At 43.1% G+C, this 24574-nt stretch overlaps 1 protein-coding gene across 2 annotated transcripts in view; it reads right to left on the reverse strand.

Annotated features, from left to right (window-relative positions):
- Positions 1-19575: 19575 nt before the first annotated feature.
- The window catches only part of TICRR (TOPBP1 interacting checkpoint and replication regulator), an 88358-nt gene continuing 83359 nt past the window's right edge, over positions 19576-24574 (reverse strand). For both annotated transcript variants that reach the window (XM_068275197.1, XM_068275196.1), the window contains exon 22: positions 19576-20604. In XM_068275197.1, the coding sequence (XP_068131298.1) occupies positions 20465-20604 (140 nt within the window). In that variant the 3' untranslated portion in view covers positions 19576-20464. The remainder of the gene's footprint in view (positions 20605-24574) is intronic.

Below are 24574 nucleotides of genomic sequence, written 5' to 3' on the forward strand. Positions count from 1 at the left end.
AAGGTACAATACTTTCTTCCCATAAATACAATTCAGTCCTCCAGTGGATTACACTCTTAAGCTGGCCACTAACTGTCCAATATCTAGCGAAAAATCGTTAGAGCGATCAGAAATTCTGATCGGATTGGTTGTAAATAATATCCATTGGTGGACACAATCAATTATGAACGAGTGAAAAAAATGTCGCCCGAATGAATTTTCGTCGAACGAAAATTTGGATTTTCTTGGTGGTCGTGATAGATAGGAAGCAATGATTGGATAGTTGATAGTAGTGAACGATTTTGCGTCCGATCAGAATTTCTGATCGCTCGAATGCTTTTTCACTAGAAATTGGACTGTTAGTGGCCACCTTAAGATTGCGCTCACCAGATTGTGTTGCTAATCGATTACAGATCAGCCCATAAACTTTTATCCCAGCCAGTGTTGAATTCTCCTGATCATCTTCTGAATACCTCAAACAGAAAAAAAACCCACTACAATGGTGCAGTATGTTCAAGCATTTAGCGCGTTGCCTCCCCACATATACAATGCGCTCACCAGATGCTTATGCCAATCTATAGATCAGCCACTTCACTTTTGGCCTTGCCAGTGTTGTCTTTCTCCCCAGGGTCTTTTCAATTGCTTGTAGATATGTAAGGGAATATAAACACATGTATAGTGTAGTATGTTCAGTAACCACCACCACAGGTGCACATACACATGCAATGTGCTCACCAGATTGCAGTGCCAATCGATCACAGATTAGCTACAACAGCATGTGTCCCAGCCAGTTCGCAGTTGCGTAGTTTCAGATCTCCACCAGCTTCAAAATAAAAGTGAACACATCTATGGTGCAGTACATCCAGCATAATCAACCCTACACACACCATGCAATGCGCTCACCAAATATCGTGGCCAATCAAATAGATCAGCAGTAACGCTTTTGGCCCAGCCTGCAAGCTTCTCTTAGTTGGTAACCTCCATCACACTGACAGCTCATGTAAAAGAATAAAACACTCCTTTGGTGCAGTATTTCACCTTAAGCTCACAATGCAATCCACTCAATAGTAAACACAGAGCCTCTCACCTATTTGTGTTGCTGACCCACATGGAACCAGCCACAATTCGCTTAGGGTTTCGCTTTCACAGCTTTCTTCATACAGATTCGAACCTTGAACTTGTATTGTACCTTATAGAGACTTGTTGAGCGCTAAACCACTTTGAACTACATGTCTCTGCTAATGTTTTAGCTGAACTACACATACAAATCATTATATAATAATTTTTTTTCTCGCTTCAATGTCTCTTAGTTTGTCTTTATTTTACCTATTTGTTTTTAATTACTATATTTTAACTGCAATACAAAGTTTATGAGTTTATGATGTGGGTATTGTAAGAGGTATATGGAAATATCAGTTAGGAGAAAATGCTGCACGCTGTAGTTAGACTAGTCCCATCAGGATACATTTGGCAAGGTGCTGTAACGCTCCTCAAAAGCACCTTGCATGTGTGAACCAGGCCTGATCAAGTGTTCATGTGACCATACCCTTATTCATCACCTAAACCTGCTGTTCTGTAGTTTTCGCAACTATGAACGGATAGTGTTCTCTGTCCTCTCTAGGGCTCCACCCCCCTTCCCCATGCTTCTCCTTAGGGCCCATTTCCACTACATGCGGTGTGATCATCGCATCACATCCAAACTGCCGCTAATGTTGGAACAGCTTCCATTGACACTAATTATTGTTTGTTATGCGACACAGCAAAAAATATGGATAGCATGCTGCAGTTTCCCGCAGCACACATCCGATTCCCATAGGGATAGTATTGGGCCGCGCATGGAACCACCCATGGCTGTTGGCGGTGCGATACAAATCGCACTGCGGCATTAAAAGCTAGTGGAAATGGGCCGTTTCTGATTATTTGCTTATGCAATTATATCCATCCCAAGGTTTACAGTCTGTCCCTTTTACAAGGTAGTTATGCAAATGCATTCACAGGAGATAAGAACTGCCACTAGATATAACCCATTAAGGGGTAAGGGTCGGTTCCCACTTGAAAAAAAAAAACACGTACTCATTTGGTACATTTTTTACAGCGTATCAAATAAATGCAATGCAAAAAAATGTTTGCTCCTACTAGCATTTCAAAATGGACCTGTATGCTGCATTTCAATAAACAAAGCGCAAAGAGAAGCAGGAAACTTGGGCACCAGCTAGCGGTGGAAATTTGGCTGGCCAAATTTCACTCTCTTGCCAATACTTTGTATGGGTGCCTATGGGGCTCGGAGGCAAAAATCTGTTTGCTGCTGTGTAGAAATTAGGTAGTAGGAGTCAGGATCTTCTAAACACTCGCACACAGCTGCTGCTGTTCCCAGATGAGTACACATTGCTGTGTGCGAGTGTTTAGAGGATCCTGACTCCTACTTCCTTTACAGGAATTTCTACACAGCAGCAGACAGAGCCCTACGTGGCTCCGAAACGTTGGCCATATGCTTTTACATGGAACCAGTAAAAATGTACTTTGGATGCGCCAGCTCTTTCTTCTATTGAATACTGCATAGAGGGTGTCATCCCTCTTTTCCAGCTGTTGCACTCCCTTCAAAGACAAAGGGTTTGATCCTTTAGACAATAATACAAATGTGATGCAGCTCCTAAGTGTATCAGATGAAGCAAAAACACCATTCAGAGGCTTTCCTCCACTTAGGTAAGTATGTAACATTTTATGTTTAATCTTAAAGGTTTGCTTTAACACCATTTTTGCTTTTATGCGTGCTCTATAGAGACACAATGGGCCTGATCCTATTCACTTTTTCTCCTAAGTTTTCTCCTAGTTGATATTTCACATCTTATCAATAAAATGCCCTTTAAGCCACCAGCAAGCAAGAAAATACTCTGGCAGCACTTTTCCACATACTGCATTTTTTGGACTATAAGACTCACTTTTTCTCCCCCAAAAGTGGGGAAAAAAGTCACTGCGTCTTACAGTCCAAATGCAGGGAGTTCCTGATATGTGAATCCCTGCCAATACGAACCTCCAACCCACCACAATGTTAGGAGACCCCCTGTACTGTGCCCATGCAGAGGAGGGCACGGGGACAAATGGAGGACACAGGGAGACACAAAGGGGCATAGAGGACACAAGGGGGACACAAAGGGGCATAGAGGACACAAGGGGTACACAAAGGGGCATAGAGGAGGAAAAAAGGGGGCACAAAGGGGCATAGAGGAGGACAGAGGAGGACACAGGGAGACATAAGGTACAAGGGGGCATGAGGTACAAAGGGGACATAATCCACAAGATGTACCAGGTTTAGGATATTTTTTTTCCCCTTGGTTTTTGACCTCTAAACCTAGGTGCGTCTTATGGTCAGGAGCGTCTTATAGTCCAAAAATACGGTACTTTTTTGGTACTTTTTCAATTGCAGAGTATAAAAAGTTATTTTTGACAGAAGATGAAAATGATCTCCTAGGAGAAAACTTAGGAGAAAAGTGAATTGGATCTAACCCAATCTGTCTTAACCCCCTGCGGTAATCCTGAGCTATGCTCAGACTAAGAGAAAGCAGCCAGGAGCGGTAAGCCCATGCGTAGCTAGCTAAAATAGCAGCTCCAGCTGCTTACCTGGGTGCCTCGCGCGATCAGCGCTTTCCAGAGGGACTTCAATCCCCTCTTGCTGGCCACCGGGATCCCAATCTCCTCTCTGCTTCCTGGATCCTGTTGGCCAACCAGAGGCGGTGCGGCGGAGGCGGCGACGAAATTTAAAGTGGACCTGAACTCTTGCACAAGAGGATGGAAGGAAAACCGAGAAATGCACCTGGTAAGTATATAAAGAGTTTAGCCTGTCTAATTCCCCCATCTGGACCTGAACTCTTGCACAGGTCAGAAGAAAAAAAAAACAGAGAATTGCACCCTGTATGTATTTAGAGAGTATATCCTGTCTAATTCCCCCTCATTTGTCGCTAATCACAAGTTGTAATTTGATCTCTCCCGTGTCACATGACTGCCATGGCATAGATGGCAGATAAGCTCATTTGAAAGCATAGGATGTTAACAATATAGCCATTTGGTTCCCAACCGCATCTGCTGATCTGCCTTACTGTTACTGCCCGAATAGGGTGTACCAGGGAAATGCACAAATACAAACTATAGTCTAAATAGACAATCCCTTGTAGGTACTATAAACAGTAGCCATACACTTTTATTATAAATACAAGGTAAAATGCAGGTTGTGGTGGAGTCACACTCCTAAATACACATAAAATTCAGTGGGGATATCAAACCACACGAAGGGGGGGGGGGGGGGTGTCTTTGCTTATCCCCACCACTCTTTGCCCAGTCAGGTATGTATCAACAGAGTGGGGTGTAGCTATCCTCCCTGTATGTCTCTCAGTCAAACTCCACTGTGAGGGGGGGGGGGGGGGGGACACTCGGAGCAGTGCTTTTCAGCGCCGCGATAGACTGTAATGGGAATCAGTCTATAGTAACGTCAGTGAGTAACGTCGGCTCCATCAGAAGACGGAGCCGAAGTAGCTTAAAAAACAATAATTCGGCCTCCAGCAATCGCTGGAAGCCAAATTATTTCATTCCCCCACTATCCATGGCGGCCTGGAGGGGGAATAGTAATTAAAATGGCCCGGACTTGTGCAGAAGCAGGATCAGCCATATAACAGCTGGATCCTGCGTCCAAGTCTACCGGCGCCGATTTCAAATGTACTCGGGAACACTGGAGAAAGGTCCAGTGTTCCCCCTCACAGTGGGTTTTACCTGAGAGACATACATACTGGACACCGGCCCATATGCAACCCACTTTTTCACCTGAGTTTTCTCCTAGTAGATAATTTTTCATTTTCGATTTAAAATAACTTTCCAGCACTTTTCAACTAAAAAAGTGTCAAAAAGTAGGTGAAAGGGTTCTATCATAATTATTTTGAGTATTTTCTTGCTTTCTGGTGGCTTAAAAGGTGTTTTATTGACAAGTTTAAAAATATCGCCTGGGAGAAAACTCAGGAGAAAAATGTAATTGCATATGGGCCACAGAGTGGTGGGGGATAAGCAATGACCATGATCATGTGTTTTGATATCCTCACTGAATTTTATGTGTATGTAGGAGTGTGACTCCGCCACACCCTGCATTTTACCTTGTATTTATAATAAAAGTGTATTGCTACTGTTTATAGTACATACAAGGGATTGTCTATTTGGCCTATAGTTTGTATTTGTAAATTATTTTTTGCATGAATTTTGACTGCTCTCTGTCTGCCACCTGCACCAACCTTTGCCTAGATTTTTACTACTCTCTGCCTGCCGCCTGCACTGACCTCTGCCTAGATTTTGACTACTCTCTGCCTGCCGTCTGCACCGACCTCTGCCTAGATTTTGACTACTCTCTGCCTGCCTCCTGCACTGCCCTCTGCCTGGATTTTGACTACTCTCTTCCTGCCGCCTGTACCGACCTCGGCCTGGATTTTGACTACTCTCTTCCTGCCGCCTAAGACTGATAGCAAAGGGAAAAAAAGTCTGAAAGGAATCACGCTTCTACTGCCCCGATTGTGATGTCGCCCTCTGTGCTATTACCGGTTTCAAAATATACCACACGCAAAAATATACCACACAAAATTGTTGAAATAATAAAAAATTTATGAATAAACAAATTTTTATTTTAAATGTTTATTTATAAATTTTATTATTTCAACAATTTTGTGTTCCAGTCTTATTATACACGGGATGTCTACAAGACCTTTATTCTGACATATTTTGGTGAGTTAGGACTTAAGAATTGGAGGTCTAAAATTCTTGAAAAAAATGTAAGAAATTAACTGCCAGGGAGGTTAAGATTAGATGTTACTGTATATTAAGGAGTGATCCCTTTGACCCACACAGCTTAGGAGTACACAATGTAATATGTATGCCTAGTTTTCATGCTGTGATGTGTATTAGAGTACAAAAATTCAGTGGAGCATACTCGGTTTTCTTATGCTGCTGGGTCTGCCTTGCAGAAATCTGACCTCAAACCAGCAATAACAAATCCACACAAATATCATAAGTGCTCATTATATTTGCAAAAGGCTTTCCAACGTTTTGTAAGATGTCTAATCAGTTTATGATTGTTCTTATTGTTCTCTTTCTCCATGGAAAATGGAAACAATCATTTCACTGTGTGTGTGTGTGCTGAAATGAAACGCCTCAAAGAATTAAAAAAAATATATATATTAAAAAAAAAATGGTGGCAAGTTTGGTAGAGTCGGTTGCAGCTGGGATACATGGTGCTTTCATCTTCCATGCTAATTGATTAGTTATGCCATCATGTATGAGGCCCAACCTTTGACATATGATTTTGGGTAAAAATCATAATCCTATAAAAAATCCTAAACATCGAAAGAAAAATAAATAATAATCATGTTTTTATAACGCTTTTCTGCCTGGGGACTCAAATCGTGCAACATTGCGTTCTGCAGTCTCGGGAAAAAAGGTGGGATTTTAGCCTTTTCTTAAAGCTGTCCAGAGAAGGAGCCTCTCTGATTGGGGAAGTGAGTTCCTTAGGGCTACATAGGAAAATGCCCGTGCACCAAATGTTTTTAAGTGGATCCTGGGAATAACCAAATTTGTCTCATCTGCAGTTCCCCCCAACATACACAAACTGGCAGCAGTTTCCCAAAATACACTTAAAGAGAAACTCCGACCAAGAATTTAACTTTATCCCAATCAGTAGCTGATACCCCCTTTTACATGACAAATCTATTGCATTTCACAAACAGACCATCAGGGGGCGCTGTATGACTGATTTTGTGCTGAAACCCCTCCCACAAGAAGCTCTGAGTACCGCGGTACTCTGGGCAAACTGCCACAATGTAACAATGTTCACAGACAATGTTCACAGACAATCTGTAACAGCCAGAACAGCTAAAAACAGCTACATAACCTGCCCACAGTAACAATGTCACCATGTAATAAATGTCAGAATGTGAATCTGGGAGAGGAAAGATTTTACAATGAGCAAACACTGACTAAATCATTTATACATAATTATGGTAAAAAAATGAAGCGCTTTTTTATTACATTATTTTCACTGGAGTTCCTCTTTAATCTGGCAGCAGCGGTTCCCCAAAATACAGATAATCTGGCAGCAGTTCTCCCAAAAAATGTGCCCCCAGTATAGGTTGCCAGGTCTATAGGTGTCCCCAGAATAGGTAGCCAGGTCTATCGTGTCCCCATAATAGGTAGCCAGGTCTATAGGTGTCCCCAGTTCAGTTAGCCAGGTATATAGGTGTCCCCAGAATAGATAGCCAGGTGTCCCCAGGAGGAGGGGAGGCAGTGCAGTAAAGGGGAGCAGAAAGCACAGCGGCGGGGAAGGGGGGACGTCTTCCCTCTTACCTGGGGCTCCCCATTCTCACTCCCCCTCCAGAACTAAGCTTTTTGGCAGGCTGGCAGCAGGCAGGGAACTACTTACCTCTTCCTCGTTCTGGGCGCGATAGGGAGCTCTGCGTGCCGCTTGTCCGGTCTACTCAGTCGCTGAGCAGACTGGAGCAGCGGCACACAGAGCACCCTCCCGTGCTTGGAACAAGGCAGAGGTAAGTCCCTGCCCACTACCAGCCACCCACAAAGTGTAATTCTGGAGGGAGGCGCAAGGAATTGGGAGCCCCAGGTGAGGGAAGGCGGGGAAGACATCCCCCCTTCCCCACCACTCCCCCTGCACCTCTCCTCACAGCGTGGCTGTGCACAGTTTTTTTACGGATGTGCCCAATCCACTTATGGATTTTACGGGCACATATTTAATTGCAAATTTACGGAATGCCCGTACATCTACGGGCGGTTGGCAACACAGTTTGGGGGGCAGTTTAGGTTCCCTTTTTGAGTTCTAAACAACAGCCTAGACAATGTGATGTAAAATTAGCTTTATTCAGCTGCAAAACAGAAGCTTTGAACTTTACAGCACTAAAACCTCATCAGCAGTTTTTCCATCAACTTATCTTTTCAGGAAATGGGGCTAAATTGGACTTGGCCTAATTTGCATAAATTATAGAACTTGCTGTACAGGAAATCTGAAAGGGACTAAAGACAATTTCTTCATAGGATTACTACTACTATATATACCTATGTTTATCTCATGTCACATATCAGGTCAGGTACCCTTTACATTCAAGGAAGCGAAAATTTAAAATAAATAATGCTCAAAATAAGCTGCATGATATTCCTTTTTACCCATGTTTAATCTTTTTTTTTTAACTTGCTATGCACTAAAAATTTATTTTTGTAGATTAAAGAAGACCTGTAACAAAAAAAATAAATAAAAAATCTCCCTCTGGGAGATACTTACCTCTGGAGGGGGAAGCCTCAGGGTCCCAATGAGACTCCCCCATCCTCTGTAGCTTGGGGGAATGCGCAGGCACAAACGACTCGCACCTTGCAGTAGAGCGGATATGGCGCTCAGAAAAGCGTTTATAGTGTGATGAAGTCTAACATTTATATACAGCAGCCCCCATCAGTTATATACTGATCCCTTGGGCAGCAGCTCCCCATCTCCATGTGCTCTTTATTTGCAACCTCTTTATTCCATATCAAACAATCCCTCTTCCATTTCTAAACGCCCCTTGGCCTGGTGCCGCCCAAGATCCGGGCCTTTGTGGCTTTTTAAAAAATTCAGCCTTGATGTTGATCCTCAGCCTATAACTCTGTCTGAACTACTCACATGGATCAGTATAAAGAACAGCGATTCTAACAATCCGCAGATGTACGCTTTCTGTATATGTATGTCAGAACTACTGTTTCACCACCTTCAATTACTTGTACTCTTGAAACACTGAAACAAGACAACCTCTATCTCACTATGGTCCTCTGCACATAAATTTTACACCGACTACTATCACGAGGGCCAAAACAATCATAAAAATGTGAAACTGTCCAAGGCTACAAAAAACAAAACAAAAAAAACCTGTCCAAGGCTACAAAAAAGAAAAAGAAACTTGAACTGGGAGGGATAGCCACCCTCTTCATTTCCTTAAAAGGGAACCTAAACTGAGAGGGATATGGAGGTTTCCTTTTAAACAATACCAGTTGCCTGGCAGGCCTGCTGATCTCTTTGGCTGCAGTAGTGTCTAGATCACAGACCTGAAACAAGCATGCAGCTAATCCAGTCTGACTTCAGCCAGAGCACCTGATCTGCATGCTTGTTGAGGGGCTGTGGCTGAAAGCATTAGAGACACAGGATCAGCAGGAAAGTCAGGCAACTGGTATTTTAAAAGGGAAAATGTGGAGTTAGCACACCTAATCAGTCAACCCTCATTCATAGTTTGTGTTTAGGATTCAGCACATCAGCCAGGTAAGTAGGATGTTTAAAAATGGAGTTAACAACTGCACTTTTCTTGTTCCCTTCAGTTAACATTCACTTAGGAACCCGAAATGAAAGGAATACATCTTTATTCTCCAATAAACAATGCCAGTTACCTGACTTCTGTGACTGATGCTCTGCCTCTAAAACGTTGTCACTGGCCCAGAATGGGGGTTCACATTCATTCTGGCTGTTTATATAGATTAAATTCAGCTACTGTACATTGTACATTTATAGACATTAAAACTAGCTCCATGGTTTAAAGGCAGATCTAATTGCTTACCAGTCCTGATCTTTAAGTGAAACAGAATGGGTGTTTAAAATCAGAAATCCTAAAAATATCCAACAGTGCCATCTAGTGGCCAAGAATAGGTCTCCAGTATTGAAACAACGAGTGCTATTCATAGCTTCTGTAGCGGTTGATCTAGAAAAAAAAAAAGTAACATATTTGAGGGGAAAAATGCATAGATCAAGAACAGGACAATCTTTCAACAGAGAATACAGAGGTGTTTTCAGGACTGGTTGGCGGGCTCCGAAAGGAAACCCCAACTATGTCCATAACTCTGCAGTTTCATACTGTTTGGCATCCTTGACAAGGAACATTCATTGCGATGTCTGGATGTTGTATATCAAAAAAAGTACTTGGCTATATAAGACTACGTGTTTCATATCTTATATATGTTTGCAAGCACCGAGGTTGAATGTTTGCAAACAGAAAAGTGTGATACATGGATAACCAACACACTAGCATATATTCATAGATTCAGTAGACCTCAAAACACTTCCAGACTCCTATAAAACTGCTAGACGGGATGCTCTCTTTGGAGACATCTGATGATGATTTAAATAAGCAGCATGTTAAAACATTCTTTTATGTTATATAGTGAGAGTTAACATATAAAAATATGTACACAGCCTATGCTGAGCAAATTACTGGGACTACACCCGAAGGATTACCTATGCATAGGCTATAGTCTACATTACAGGTGGATGGAGCCAGATTCTGAAATACCTAGGTCGGGTCTTTATTAATTCCAGCTGTGCAAATAGCTACATCTTTTATGAGTCCTAAAGAGACCTATAAGGTTTTTGAACACTTCCAGATAAACCGCTGTCAAAAATTACAAAGAATGACAGTTTTAAAGCCATTGCATTTGGAGTGTGATCTACGGTATGTACTCAATAAAGAAAGGAAATGGGCTATTGGAAAGGATTCAGTTTTAAATGCAAACTTCTGTCTGCAACAGTTTATAAGGGAAAACTGGTCCATAAAACGGTAGGTTTTGAATTCACAATTAAAAAAATCTGAATGTAGGCCCCACATTTACAGTATGGGCCTCTGTGCACACCAATGTTTCCATGACTGGGCAAAGATTGCACAGAGCAGAATCAGAAAGTCTCACTGGAGGCATGCTGAAATGCTAGCTGAAACTGGGTGAAATAGCGTGAAACTTTAACCACTTCCCGACCGCCTAACGCACAGAGGCGGCCGGGAAGTGGACCGCGCAAGGACCAGCTCATGCCCAAAGGCGGCGGTCCTTGTAGGGGCATGGGCGGAGCGATCGCGTCATCCGTGACGCGATTCTCCGCCGGCGCCTGTCACCGCTCGCCCGCCGCAACATCCCGCCGGCTATACGGTGGGATGTTAACCCCACGATCGCCGCATACAAAGTGTGTAATACACTTTGTAATGTTTACAAAGTGTATTATACAGGCTGCCTCCTGCCCTGGTGGTCCCAGTGTCCGAGGGACCACCAGGGCAGGCTGCAGCCACCCTAGTCTGCACCCAAGCACACTGATTCCCCCCCCCCCCTGCCCCAGATCGCCCACAGCACCCCTCAGACCCCCCCCCCCCTGCCCACCCCACAGACCCCTGTTTGCACCCAATCACCCATCAATCACTCCCTGTCACTATCTGTCAACGCTATTTTTTTTTTTAATCTCCCCCCCCCCTGCCCACTGCCCCCTCCTGATCACCCCCCCCCCCCTGTGTACTGTATGCATCTATCCCCCCTGATCACCTGTCAATCACGCCCTGTCACTGCCACCCATCAATCAGCCCCTAACCTGCCCCTTGCGGGCAATCTGATCACCCACCCACACCAATAAATCGCCCGCAGATCCGACATCAGATCACCACCCAAATGCAGTGTTTACATCTATTCTCTCCTCTAAACACCCACTAATTACCCATCAATCACCCCCTATCACCACCTGTCACTGTTACCCATCAGATCAGACCCTAATCTGCCCCTTGCGGGCACCCAATCACCCGCCTACACGCTCAGATTGCCCTCAGACCCCCCCTTTATCAATTCGCCAGTGCATTAGTTACATCTGTTCTTCCCTGTAATAACCCACTGATCACCTGTCAATCAACCATCAATCACCCCCTGTCACTGCCACCCATCAATCACCCCCTGGCACTGCCACCCATCAATCACCCCCTGTCACTCATCAATCAGCCCCTAACCTGCCCCTTGTGGGCAATCTGATCACCCACCCACACAAATAGTTCGCCCGCAGATCCCCTCCCAAGGGCAGTGTTTATATCTGTTCTCTACCCTAAACACCCACTAATTACCCATCAATCACCCCCTGTCACTGCTACCTATCAGATTAGACCCCTATCTGCCCCTAGGGCACTCAATCACCCGCCCACACCCTCAGAATGCCCTCAGGCCCCAGCCCTGATCACCTCGCCAGTGCATTGCTTGCATCTATTCCCCCCTCTAATCACACCTTGAGACACCCATCAATCACCTCCTGTCACCCCCTAGCACACCTACCCATCAGATCAGGCCCTAATTTGCCCCGTGTGGGCTCCTGATCACTCGGCCAAACCCTCAGATCCCCCTCAGACCCCCTTCCGATCACCTCCCCAGTGCATTGATTGCATCTATTTTCCCCTCTAACCACCCCCTGAGACACCCATCAATCACCTCCTGTCACCCCCCTAGCACCCCTATCCATCAGATCAGGCCCAATACAACCTGTCATCTAAAAGGCCACCCTGCATATGACCGGTTCCACAAAATTCGCCCCCTCATAGACCACCTGTCATCAAAATTTGCAGATGCTTATACCCCTGAACAGTCATTTTGAGACATTTGGTTTCCAGACTACTCACGGTTTTGGGCCCGTAAAATGCCAGGGCGGTATAGGAACCCCAGAAACTGACCCCATTTTAGAAAAAAGACACCCCAATGTATTCTGTTAGGTGTATGACGAGTTCATAGATTTTATTTTTTGGCAAAAGTTAGTGGAAATTGATTTTTTTTTTTCACAAAGTGTCATTTTTCACTAACTTGTGACAAAAAATAAAATCTTCTATGAACTCGCCATACACCTAACGGAATACCTTGGGGTGTCTTCTTTCTAAAATGGGGTCACTTGTGGGGTTCCTATACTGCCCTGGCATTTTAGGGGCCCTAAACCGTGAGGAGTAGTCTAGAAAACAAATGCCTCAAAATGACCTGTGATTAGGACGTTGGGCCCCTTAGCGCACCTAGGCTGCAAAAAAGTGTCACACATGTGGTATCGCCGTACTCAGGAGAAGTAGTATAATGTGTTTTGGGGTGTATTTTTACACATACCCATGCTGGGTGGGAGAAATCTCTCTGTAAATGGACAATTGTGTGTAAAAAAAAAATCAAACAATTGTCATGTACAGAGAGATTTCTCCCACCCAGCATGGGTATGTGTAAAAATACACCCCAAAACACATTATACTACTTCTCCCGAGTACGGCGATACCACATGATTGGCACTTTTTTGCAGCCTAACTGCGCTAAGGGGCCCAAAGTCCAATGAGTACCTTTAGGATTTCACAGGTCATTTTTGTTTCAAGACTACTCCTCACGGTTTAGGGCCCCTAAAATGCCAGGGCAGTATAGGAACCCCACAAATGACCCCATTCTAGAAAGAAGACACCCAAACGTATTCCGTTAGGAGTATGGTGAGTTCATAGAAGATTTTATTTTTTGTCACAAGTTAGCGGAAAATGACACTTTGTGAAAAAAAACAATTAAAATCAATTTCCGCTAACTTGTGACAAAAAAATAAAATCTTCTATGAACTCACCATACTCCTAACGGAATACCTTGGGGTGTCTTCTTTCTAAAATGGGGTCATTAGTGGGGTTCCTATACTGCCCTGGCATTTTAGGGGCCCTAAACCGTGAGGAGTAGTCTTGAAACAAAAATGACCTGTGAAATCCTAAAGGTACTCATTGGACTTTGGGCCCTTTAGTGCAGTTAGGGTGCAAAAAAGTGCCACACATGTGGTATCGCCGTACTCGGGAGAAGTAGTACAATGTGTTTTGGGGTGTATTTTTACACATACCCATGCTGGGTGGGAGAAATACCGCTGTAAATGGACAATTGTGTGTAAAAAAATAAAAAAAAAATCTAAATTTACAGAGGTGTTTCTCCCACCCAGCATGGGTATGTGTAAAAATACACCCCAAAACACATTGGCCTCGATTCATAAAGCATTCCCGCATGCGGGAATGCTGAAAACGGCATACTTTACCGACCACACAGCAGAATCTTTATTCATAAAGGCTTTTTCCGCATGAAAAGCCGACTTTCGCGAGCAGAGTGATAAATCACCGCCTTGCGCGGTGATTATCATAGCAAAAGTAACAAGTAGTCAATTCATAAAGATTAGAGGTAGCGGTATGCGGACGGGTATTACCGCTACCTCTGATGTGGCGAGAAGCGTGCGGAATACATTGCAGTGAATGGGACAGACCTCCCAAGCAGCTGCAGAGAGAACACCGCACGGAGGGATTCCGCCTGCTTCTCCTGTTTCCGCATGTCTCCCGACAGCCTAACGCCTGCCTACAGCGGAATATCTCCGCACTCTTGTCACAACTAGCAAAATTTTTATGAATTACCACCCTGAAGGCGGAAATACCGACAGCGGTGTTTCCCCGCTCGACTTTACCTTCCCGACAGCACTTTTGTGGCCATTGTACTACTTCTCCCGAGTACGGCGATACCACATGTGTGGCACTTTTTTGCACCTTAACTGCGCTAAAGGGCCCAAAGCCCAATGAGTACCTTTAGGATTTCACAGGTCATTTTGAGAAATTTCTTTTCAAGACTACTCCTCACGGTTTAGGGCCCCTAAAATGCCAGGGCAGTATAGGAACCCCACAAATGACCCCATTTTAGAAAGAAGACACCCCAAGGTATTCCGTTAGTAGTATGGCGAGTTCATAGAAGATTTTATTTTTTGTCACAAGTTAGCGGAAATTGATTTTAATTGTGTTTTTTCACAAAGTGTCATTTTCCGCTAGTTTGTGACAAAAAATAAAATCTTCTATGAACTCACCATACTACTAACGGAATACGTTGGGGTGTCTCCTTTCTAAAATGGGGTCATTTGTGGGGTTCCTATACTGCCCTGGCATTTTAGGGGCCCTAAACCGTGAGGAGTAGTCTTGAAACGAAATTTCTCAAAATGACCTGTGAAATCCTAAAGGTACTCATTGGACTTTGGGCCCTTTAGCGCAGTTAGGGTGCAAAAAAGTGCCACACGTAGTATCGCCGTACTCAGGAGAAGTAGTATAATGTGTTTTGGGGTGTATTTTTACACATACCCATGCTGAGTGGGAGAAAGATCTCTGTAAATGGACAATTGTGTGTAAAAAAAAAACAACAAATTGTCATTTACAGAGATATTTCTCCCACCCGGCATGGGTATGTGTAAAAATACACCCCAAAACACATACTACTTCTCCTGAGTACGGCAATACCACGTGTGGCACTTTTTTGCAGCCTAACTGCGCTAAGGGGTCCAAAGTCCAATGAGCACCTTTAGGCTTTACAGGGGTGCTTACAATTTAGCACCCCCCAAAATGTCAGGACAGTAAACACACCCCACAAATGACCCCATTTTGGAAAGTAGACCCTTCAAGGTATTCAGAGAGGGGCATGGTGAGTCCGTGGCAGATTTCATTTTTTTTGTCGCAAGTTAGAAGAAATGGAAACTTTTTTTTTTGTCACAAAGTGTCATTTTCCGCTTACTTGTGACAAAAAATAATATCTTCTATGAACTCACTATGCCTCTCAGTGAATACTTTGGGATGTCTTCTTTCCAAAATGGGGTAATTTGGGGGGTATTTATACTATCCTGGAATTCTAGCCCCTCATGAAACATGACAGGGGGTCAGAAAAGTCATAGATGCTTGAAAATGGGAAAATTCACTTTTTGCACCATAGTTTGTAAACGCTATAACTTTTACCCAAACCAATAAATATACAATGAATGTTTTTTTTTTTTTATCAAAAACATGTTTGTCCACATTTTTCGCGCTGCATGTATACAGAAATTTTACTTTATTTGAAAAATGTCCGCACAGAAAGTTAAAAAAATCTTTTTTTTGCCAAAATTCATGTCTTTTTTGATGAATATAATAAAAAGTAAAAATCGCAGGAGCAATCAAATAGCACCAAAAGAAAGCTTTATTAGTGACAAGAAAAGGAGCCAAAATTCATTTAGGTGGTAGGTTGTATGAGCGAGCAATAAACCGTGAAAGCTGCAGTGGTCTGAATGGAAAAAAAGTGGCCGGTCCTTAAGGGGTAGAAAGCCCTAGGTCCTCAAGTGGTTAAAGAGGAGATGTCAGCTATACTATCTCAGAAAACAAACAAACACATATATATGTAAATAAATACTTGCTCTACTTACATAACATATGTATTGCACTGTCCACGTTTTGATTTTAGCGATTTTCCTACAGTAAAAAAAGAGAAATTCCTTCTCTGCATTTCCCATTTTAAGTGTGGGTATTTTTGTTTCAATCATTTTTATTGGAATTTTTTCAAAAATTAAACATATGTCACAGACATATATGTATAAAAACAAGACACTGTATACATAAAACATACTTTGTTTAACAGATATATGAATAAAAGAAAGAAGGACCTGTACACCTGACCTTTTATATCACATAATGATCTTAAAATAAACACATATTTATTCACAAACATCTGTTGGTCTTTTTATTTCTATATTTATACACCTTAGACTTAGAACTCCGCATCAAATACGCATCATAATACGCATCTAATACGCATTCCCTCAAAAAAAAAAACGCATCTAAACTCGCTTAATGCGTCTGAAAAGTGTGGGTATTTTGAAGCCAATCCTGTTATTTAAGGAGTTCAAGGCAAGACTCCCTGCAGCTCTTGAGCGCTTTGAGTCCGACAGGAGAAAAGCGCTATATAAATGTTCAGATTATTATTATTTCCTGCCCTTAGGGCCCATTCACACTAGAAGCACTTTTCTGAGCGTTTTGCGGTTGATTAGCGTTTTTAAAATCGCTCCCATTCACTTTCATTAAAATTGTGGTAAAAATCGCTGAGATTTCATTGTCGTGTACGTGAAAATCGCTGCCATTTTTCCGCAATTTTTAATGGAAGTGAATGGGAGCAATTTTAAAACTGCTAATCAATCGCGCTTCTAGTGTGAATGGGCCCTTACTCTCCTCTGCCTGATAAACCCGCCCTTCACCATAGAAAGTGCATTGTCTCAGCATGAGAAATATTGACCAAAAAGGAACAGAGGTGTGGGAGGGGAAAACAGGAGGGAAAGAGGCATTATTAAAACTTCTCAGAGACGTGAAGTTCCGAAGGCTGCCTCGGGAGTTCCAGAGACCTGGCAGTACGAATAACTAACTGGGTATGGTGCAGAAACAATGTGACAGACCAAGAACCAGGAAGGCTCTATGGTATTCAGAGTCTTTCTTCTACTTAGGTATGTATCGAACCTAAAACTAATTTTTGATGATAATGTAATGGAAATTTTCAGGCAGTTAATGCATTTCCAAAGAACTGTTTGCTTGCTCTGCAACAGCTATATGCTGGACTCAGATATTGGTATACTGTTACCTTAAAACAGCTGTATCCTTACTAAACTATTGTAATAAACTACAGTCAGATTCGGTCTTTACATTTATGCTGAAATGTTAGAGTAAATTAATAACATTAAAAGGTCAAAAGTATTAAATTTCATGAAAACAGTACCAGTAGTATAGGCTTCCTTGTTGCACAAGGCAATCGGTTAGCAGTTTTTCATCCATTATTGGTCACAACAGGTCATCTTCAATCAATCATCCCAGCAATTGTATTGTTTATGGGCACTTTTAGTGATAAGATCTCTGCGTGATCTAAATGGCTGTTACTGACGGTGGGGAGAGTTTATGTTATTAAAGTTGTACTTTTTACATCAATCACCAGTATTATTCTGTTGCAGCTTTTCAGTATTTCAAAACAATGCTAACCTCTATTCTGAGGCAAATCCAGGTTCAAATGCAAATTTTTGGAAGATCCTGTAGTAGACAGAAGGAATTGGTGCTGCCATTGTTCTATAATCAATAACTGCTCAGCTAACCGACCTTCCTGGTTTGTGAATCGGGCTAGATAGAGAAACCCCCACACACACCTCGATTAAGGTGTGTACCATCAATGCGATTTTTATGGCAACTATTTTTCACAACGAACAATGTTTTTGTGACACTGGGTAGATTCTCGTGATTGAACAAACTTTTTTGTCATGAAATACAGCGATTGCAACAGTCATGAATGATCACATCCTGGACGATCGATCCAAACCCCGTAGACTCCCGAGTACCACACTTGTCCTGTTGTTCTCACAGAAGATGAATTGGGAAACGCTCACTCATGGGGTCACCGTAAATTCCCTGATCTATGTTCTACTGGTCTTGTGGTTAGTGCTCAGCTTTAGAGGGGGGGAAAAAAAAAAAATCGCTTCTTTTGATTTTGGGTAAGCCTACCTAATGATCCTGTTGCCCGTGGAAAAAGCCTTAGGCACCATTCACACTTGCAAAACGCTAGTGCTTTTGCTAGCGTTTTGCTCTGGCTTTTTTTTGTCGATTAACGGCCCCCCCAAAAAAAAGTCGGCATTCACACTTGGGGGCGATTTTCCACGATCGCAAATAGCGCTTCTATAGCACTAAACGTGATTGCCAGGAAATCGCCTGAAAATTGTGCAGGCTACGTGCTTGCGTTTGCCGATTTACATTAATCGCCGGCGATTAACCCAAATCGCCCAAGTGAGAACGGGCCCATCGCCGGCAAAATGCTCTAGTGTGAATGGGCCCTTAAGTAGCTGCAGCTCTGGTGCTGAGTGAGCCAGAAGAAAAACAGGATATAAATGTTCTGTGCCTTCTTGGCCACCTCTTGAGTACAGAAAGCGCCTGGAGTAAGCGAGGGCTGCATGCCCAGAAAAAGCGGCGATGCAGAACCACCAACCCCAAAAACGTGCAGGGGCGACCTCGGGCCTCTCAAGACGGGTCCTTCCAGTTCTACACTTGAGTTGTAGTCATTTTGACCCTAAAAGCTCTGAGATAGCAAAGTGTTAGATCCTTCAGCGACAATGTTTTATAAATAGAGCTGACAAACCTACTTAGAATGACCTACAATTTATTAATCAAACTTAACTTAATCAAATGTAGGGCAATGCTCTCACCTGGCTAAGATTTTTGTGCTTGTAGGATTGATGCAGCTCTGTAAAATTTAAAAGCTATAACCTTGCTATACACCAGGGGTTCTGGATGCCTGGCTTTAGGGACATAGAGATAATTTGCATATTCAGTAGTGATGCACTGTGGGAAACCAGTTGCACACTTCAAGCCGAATTATTGCAAATACCTTGTTTTAAGAACACAAAATTACACTGAGCTAACTTGAGTCTTCAGGTTTAACCTAGAACAAACAAAAATATTTTGTAAAGCTTGATCCCGCAGGTGACAGGGCGCGGAACAAGTGCTTTACAGACACATGCTAAGGTGTTCCCTTAGCGGGAGGAGGGACAGCGGTGTAGCACATAATGGAGCAGATTTCAGTGGATGTGGTAAGAAAGGGAATAATAATATCTGGCAAGCTTAGGGGACACTTGAACACAAGCTACCTTCTTAGCCAAGATGGTCTCCTCAGCAGAGATCTATCTACATTGTGTGCGAGGCTTAAAGAGAACCTGAACTGAAAATAAAAAGTCAAAATAACCATACACAAGGTCATACTCACCTCCTGTATAATCTACTACTCAATCTCTTTCTCCTCTCCTGCGTCCCATTTGTCCACTGTGCTCAATGGATTTCTTCGTCCTCCATTTTAAAAATGGCCATTACCCCCTAACAGCTTCCTGGTCAGCACAATTCTGTGTATAAAATGTATTTCTTCAGCTATGCACCCATCCCAATCACATAGAAAACAACTTGAATAAAGGGCATAAAAATACTCAGGATTTACGGTTTATTAATACAAAAGTACCTTAAAACGATATTCATTTCATATACAAAATTTGTACAAACAAAACATTAACAAAAACAGACACATAGAAAGATGTTATACATTTTTTTTTACATACATACAAACCAACAGCAATTTGATGACAGAAAACATGTGACAGATGAATTGAGTTGACGCCTCCCCACAGACCACACAAAGGCACTGGGCACCTCTTAGAGGCCTCCCAATACAGGAGAAACTGACAACAAATGATCAGTGGATACAGCACATACAAAGATAATGCCCCAACTCATTCCTGCTGCTATAAAACACCGGAAGGGCCATGCACTGGATTTTTTGCCTGTGGTAAGAATGTGTAAAAGCATTCATGGGTATAGCGAAGTGATGGCTAGAGTCAGACTTTAGCAGCAATTGCGCCACATATCAATAGAGAGCAAAGTACTGAGGTGAGCTAAAAGAAAACAATTGGAGTAAAAATATTTTATCTTTTCATTTTTAAAACCTTTGTTTCCGTTGCACATAAGAGTCTTGAGAAATTCCATTGCAAACAGAGAATGTCCAAACTAGATGATTTGACCTTAACTGCATGGTCAAAAAAAGATTTCACTGGCATGTAGAATGTGACTCTACAGCCCCCATGTCCAGGTAAAACCACAGTGCTGCAGATAAAAATACACACCTGCTATATCATTCCTCTAACAAGCACTTTCATCTATACAAGCCATCTCTGACATCTTTCAAAAGTATTTAGGTTTCAGCAGACTTCGGTAGTAAGTATTCATGAAATGCATTCTGGAACAACACAAAATGTGAATAGTGGATGTGTTAGCAGCTGTTCTGGGAACAAAGTTACAATGAACAGTCCAAACACTATAGCAGAGTGTCACGTGATCAGTCTTTTGCGTGTGTACGTTCTGCTAGGTGTCCGCTTTGTGGTGGCTCTGTTGAAAGGAGAGTCCTCAGGGTTAGTGGTCTGAAGTGCTGGCCTTTTCTCTTCTGGTGTACTTTGCTGGGTCTCACAATCTATAATGCAGAATTAAAATGTAGTTTAACATTTTTGTTCACCAATGTATGTTACTGACAACCAAGATTGCTTACATTTTTACGCGTTGCATCACTAACGCATCAAAATGTATATGTTAATGTTCCTGCTCCAGTGGGAATGCGTAAAAATGTACGCAATGCGGCCCGCCGACCCCGAGGTCGGCAAAAACGAAACTAGCTGGCGGCAGGGGATTGGAGCAGCAGTGAGTGACTACGAGGGCACAGGATGGATGCATGGGGCTGGTAGAAGCCCCAGGTAAGTGAATTTTTTTTTTTTTTTGCCTGACTATTCCTTTAAGTGCTACTGTCTCCACAGCCCTGACCGTAACTATTACACATGTATTTAACAGTTTATTTTATTTCTATTTTTGCTACACAAGTCGTTTAGTTAAAAAGATAGCTCTGCCTGGAAAGACCTAGTAAACATACCCGTGTATGCCCTTCAATGCCAAGAAAGCACTGAAGCCTCCTTAAAGTGGTCTGAAACTCTGCATTTAGTCTTTGCTCTAAAAGATTTACAGCCTTAACTACTCTAAGGCTCCCTGCACACTGCAAATCCGTTTTCTGATTCTCAATTCCGATTTTCCTTGAATACATTCAACAGAAAAACTGATTAAAAAAAGCAGCATGCAGTAAAGATTAAAAATCTGAATCTAAATATTTATTTTAGAAATAATAAACAACGGGGGGGGGGGGGGGGGGGGGGCGATTAAACCCCACCAACAGAGAGCTCTGTTGGTGGGGGGGAAAAGGGGTGGAGGGAAATCCCTCATGTGTGGTCCTGCAGCTTGGCCTTAAAGCTTTGGCCCTTTTAGCAAAAAATAGCCTGGTCTTTAGGGGGGTTTAGCACTGTGGTCCTGAAGTGGTTAAACCTACCATAAAAAAAAAAATGTAGCAGAACATCATTTAACAAACAAACACAGAACATTTATATCGCGCTTTTCTCCTGGCAGACTCAAAGCGCCAGAGCTGCAGTCACTAGGACTACTAGGACTAGGACTGCTAGGCAGACTTTCCCAAGATCTCCTACTGAATAGGTGCAGGCTTACTGAACAGGCAGAGCAGAGCAGAGATTCGAACCCAGGTCTCTTGTGTCAGAGGCAGAGCCCTTAACCATTACACTATCATGCCACTACTTTAAACAGTTAAACACAGCTGTGTGGCAAGATCCTTTAGCTTGTGATCCACATCTGCAGCGGTGATAACATTATCTTTTGTTTACATTTATCATTGTTCCAATTAGATACAGCCAGCCAAGAGGTGAAACAGAACTGTACTGACAGACCGATGAGAAATTTTCCCTAGTTAGCTAGTATTGCTGTATTTATATATTCAGGTTTATGACTAAAATGCAATGGCATCTTTCAGAGCAGATAAACTGTACTTTGTGAACAGGCAATATTACTTGTGCCCAAAAGCAAATATGGCAACTGAATGGGTAAGAAAGTAGGAAAACCAGTTTTTATTAAACGTTATGTAGGAGTTTTATTCCACTTTGAATGCAGATAAAGTAGTTGCCATAATTACTTCTGAGGCAAGATATTCCAGATTTTAACCACTCACTGTAAAGGACCCCTTTCCAAATTGATGGCAAACAACTTTTTTCCCTCCATTAACCTCCTTGCCGGTTATCCCGAGCTCAGCTCGGGGTAACCTGCGCAGGAGGATTTCTCAGGCCCCGCTGGGCCGTTTTGCATATTTTTTTTCCTACACGCAGCTAGCACTTTGCTAGCTGCGTGTAGTACATGATCGCCGCCGATTCGCCGCTACCCGCCACGCAGCCCCCCCCCCCCCCCCCCCCCTGCGCAGCCTGGCCAATCAGTGCCAGGCAGCGCTGAGGGGCGGATCGGGATTCCCTGTGACGTCCCGACGTCGGTGACGTCATCCCGCCCCGTCGCCATGGCGACCGGGGAAGCCCTGCAGGAAATCCCGTTCTGAACGGGATTTCCTGCTTACTCTGATCGTGGGTGGGGGGATGCCGCAGCTCAGCGGCTATCATGTAGCGAGTCCTGGGCTCGCTACATGATTTAAAAAAATAAATAGAAAAGTGCTGCACTGCCTCCTTGCCGGATTAATTAGACCGGCAAGGAGGTTAACAGATCATTTGTCCAAGCTTTAGTATTGCCTCTAATGTATTTATACATGTTAATCAGGTCACCTCTCAGTTGTCTTTTTCCCCCAAGCTAAATAAACCCAGTTTGTGCAATTTTTCTTTGTGAGTGAGACCTTTAATCCCACTAACTCACCTTTTCACTCTGGTCTACTACCCCTCACAAGTGCTCTAAACCCACAGCTAAACTCTGGTCCCCTACCTTTCGTGTCCTTACCTCTCCCTCTAGATTGTAAGCCTTTGGGCAGGGTCCTCCTCCTTTTGTGTCCTACCTGATCATGCACCTCCATTACTGTAAATCCATGCTATGCATTTGAGTGAACCTAACTTGCCTAATCTCCATGCTCCATACAGTGACTGACTAAGCATTACCTTGTACTCATACTGTGCTGTGTGATCGGTTTGCATGTATCCCTGTATTGTCATATTGCTGTATGTCACCCCTAAATATTGTCTGTAACCTAAATTAATGTCCAGCGATGCGTAATATGTTGGCGCTTTATAAATACAATACATAAATAATAGTATACTAGAATGTCAATCATGCATTTTTGTATTTTATGCATCCCAGGCACTAGGTCTGCAGGAAGGGTGGCATCCCGGTGTCTGTCCGCTCATCCACGGGCAGGGATCCAAGTTACGGATGGTAGCAGCCGAGCCCCTGATGAGTCTATTGAACGAAACACGTAGGCCAGAGCCAGCACAAGCAGAAAGTAACAAGCTTCTACCATCCATTCTACCATAGCCCAAAGATAGCAGGATGCCGCCCCTCCCTGCAGATCTAGTGCCTGGGTGGATCCTGAGAAAGCTCTGTATGTGCCAGATAAAATCCATCTGGTAAGTGCAATACATTCTTTGCGGGCTGAAGCCATTATGTGTTTTGGTTTATACTTTGAGATGGAATTAAAACTGGAGTTTTGAAGAACGTTTGTGGAAGCTGGTTGTTTTGACCCTGAATTTGGCGTGTGGCAACCAGAGGAGCCTCAATTGCCTTATAAGCTAGATCCACCTGGTTTTAAGGTGGTGATTATCCAGTGAACAAATACATGATATGGGAGTGGAATGTTCCATCACTGTGAGACACCTGTCACCGCCACTTTGTTGTGCACTGCGTGCTATATACGTAACAGAATTACTCTATTGTCAGACTTTTTTTTCTTTAGGTCGATTGTGAAGAGCGCAGCAAGAAATGCGTGTGTGTGTATACACACACACACACAGTGGGTTGCAAAAGTATTCGGCCCCCTTGAAGTTTTCCACATTTTGTCATATTACTGCCACAAACATGAATCAATTTTATTGGATTTCCACATGAAAGACCTACACAAGCACAAAGTGGTGTACACATGAGAAGTGCCCCCTTTGACCTGAGTGCAGTCAGTTGCCTATAGACATTGCCTGATGAGTGCTAATGACTAAATAGAGTGCACCTGTGTGTAATCTAATGTCAGTACAAAAACAGCTGCTCTGTGAGGGCCTCAGAGGTTGTCTAAGAGAATATTGTGAGCAACAACACTGTGAAGTCCAAAGAACACACAAGACAGGTCAGGGATCAAGTTAATGAGAAATTTAAAGCAGGCTTAGGCTACAAAAAGATTTCCAAAGCCTTGAACATCCCACGGAGCACTGTTCAAGCGATCATTCAGAAATGGAAGGAGTATGGCACAACTGTAAACCTACCAAGACAAGGCCATCCACCTAAACTCACAGGCCGAACAAGGAGAGCGCTGATCAGAAATGCAGTCAAGAGGCCCATGGTGACTCTAGACGAGCTGCAGAGATCTACAGCTCAGGTAGGAGACTCTGTCCATAGGACAACTATTAGTCATGCACTGTACA

This window comes from Hyperolius riggenbachi, chromosome 3 (genome assembly GCF_040937935.1).
Source record: "Hyperolius riggenbachi isolate aHypRig1 chromosome 3, aHypRig1.pri, whole genome shotgun sequence".
NCBI classification, from domain to species: domain Eukaryota; kingdom Metazoa; phylum Chordata; class Amphibia; order Anura; family Hyperoliidae; genus Hyperolius; species Hyperolius riggenbachi.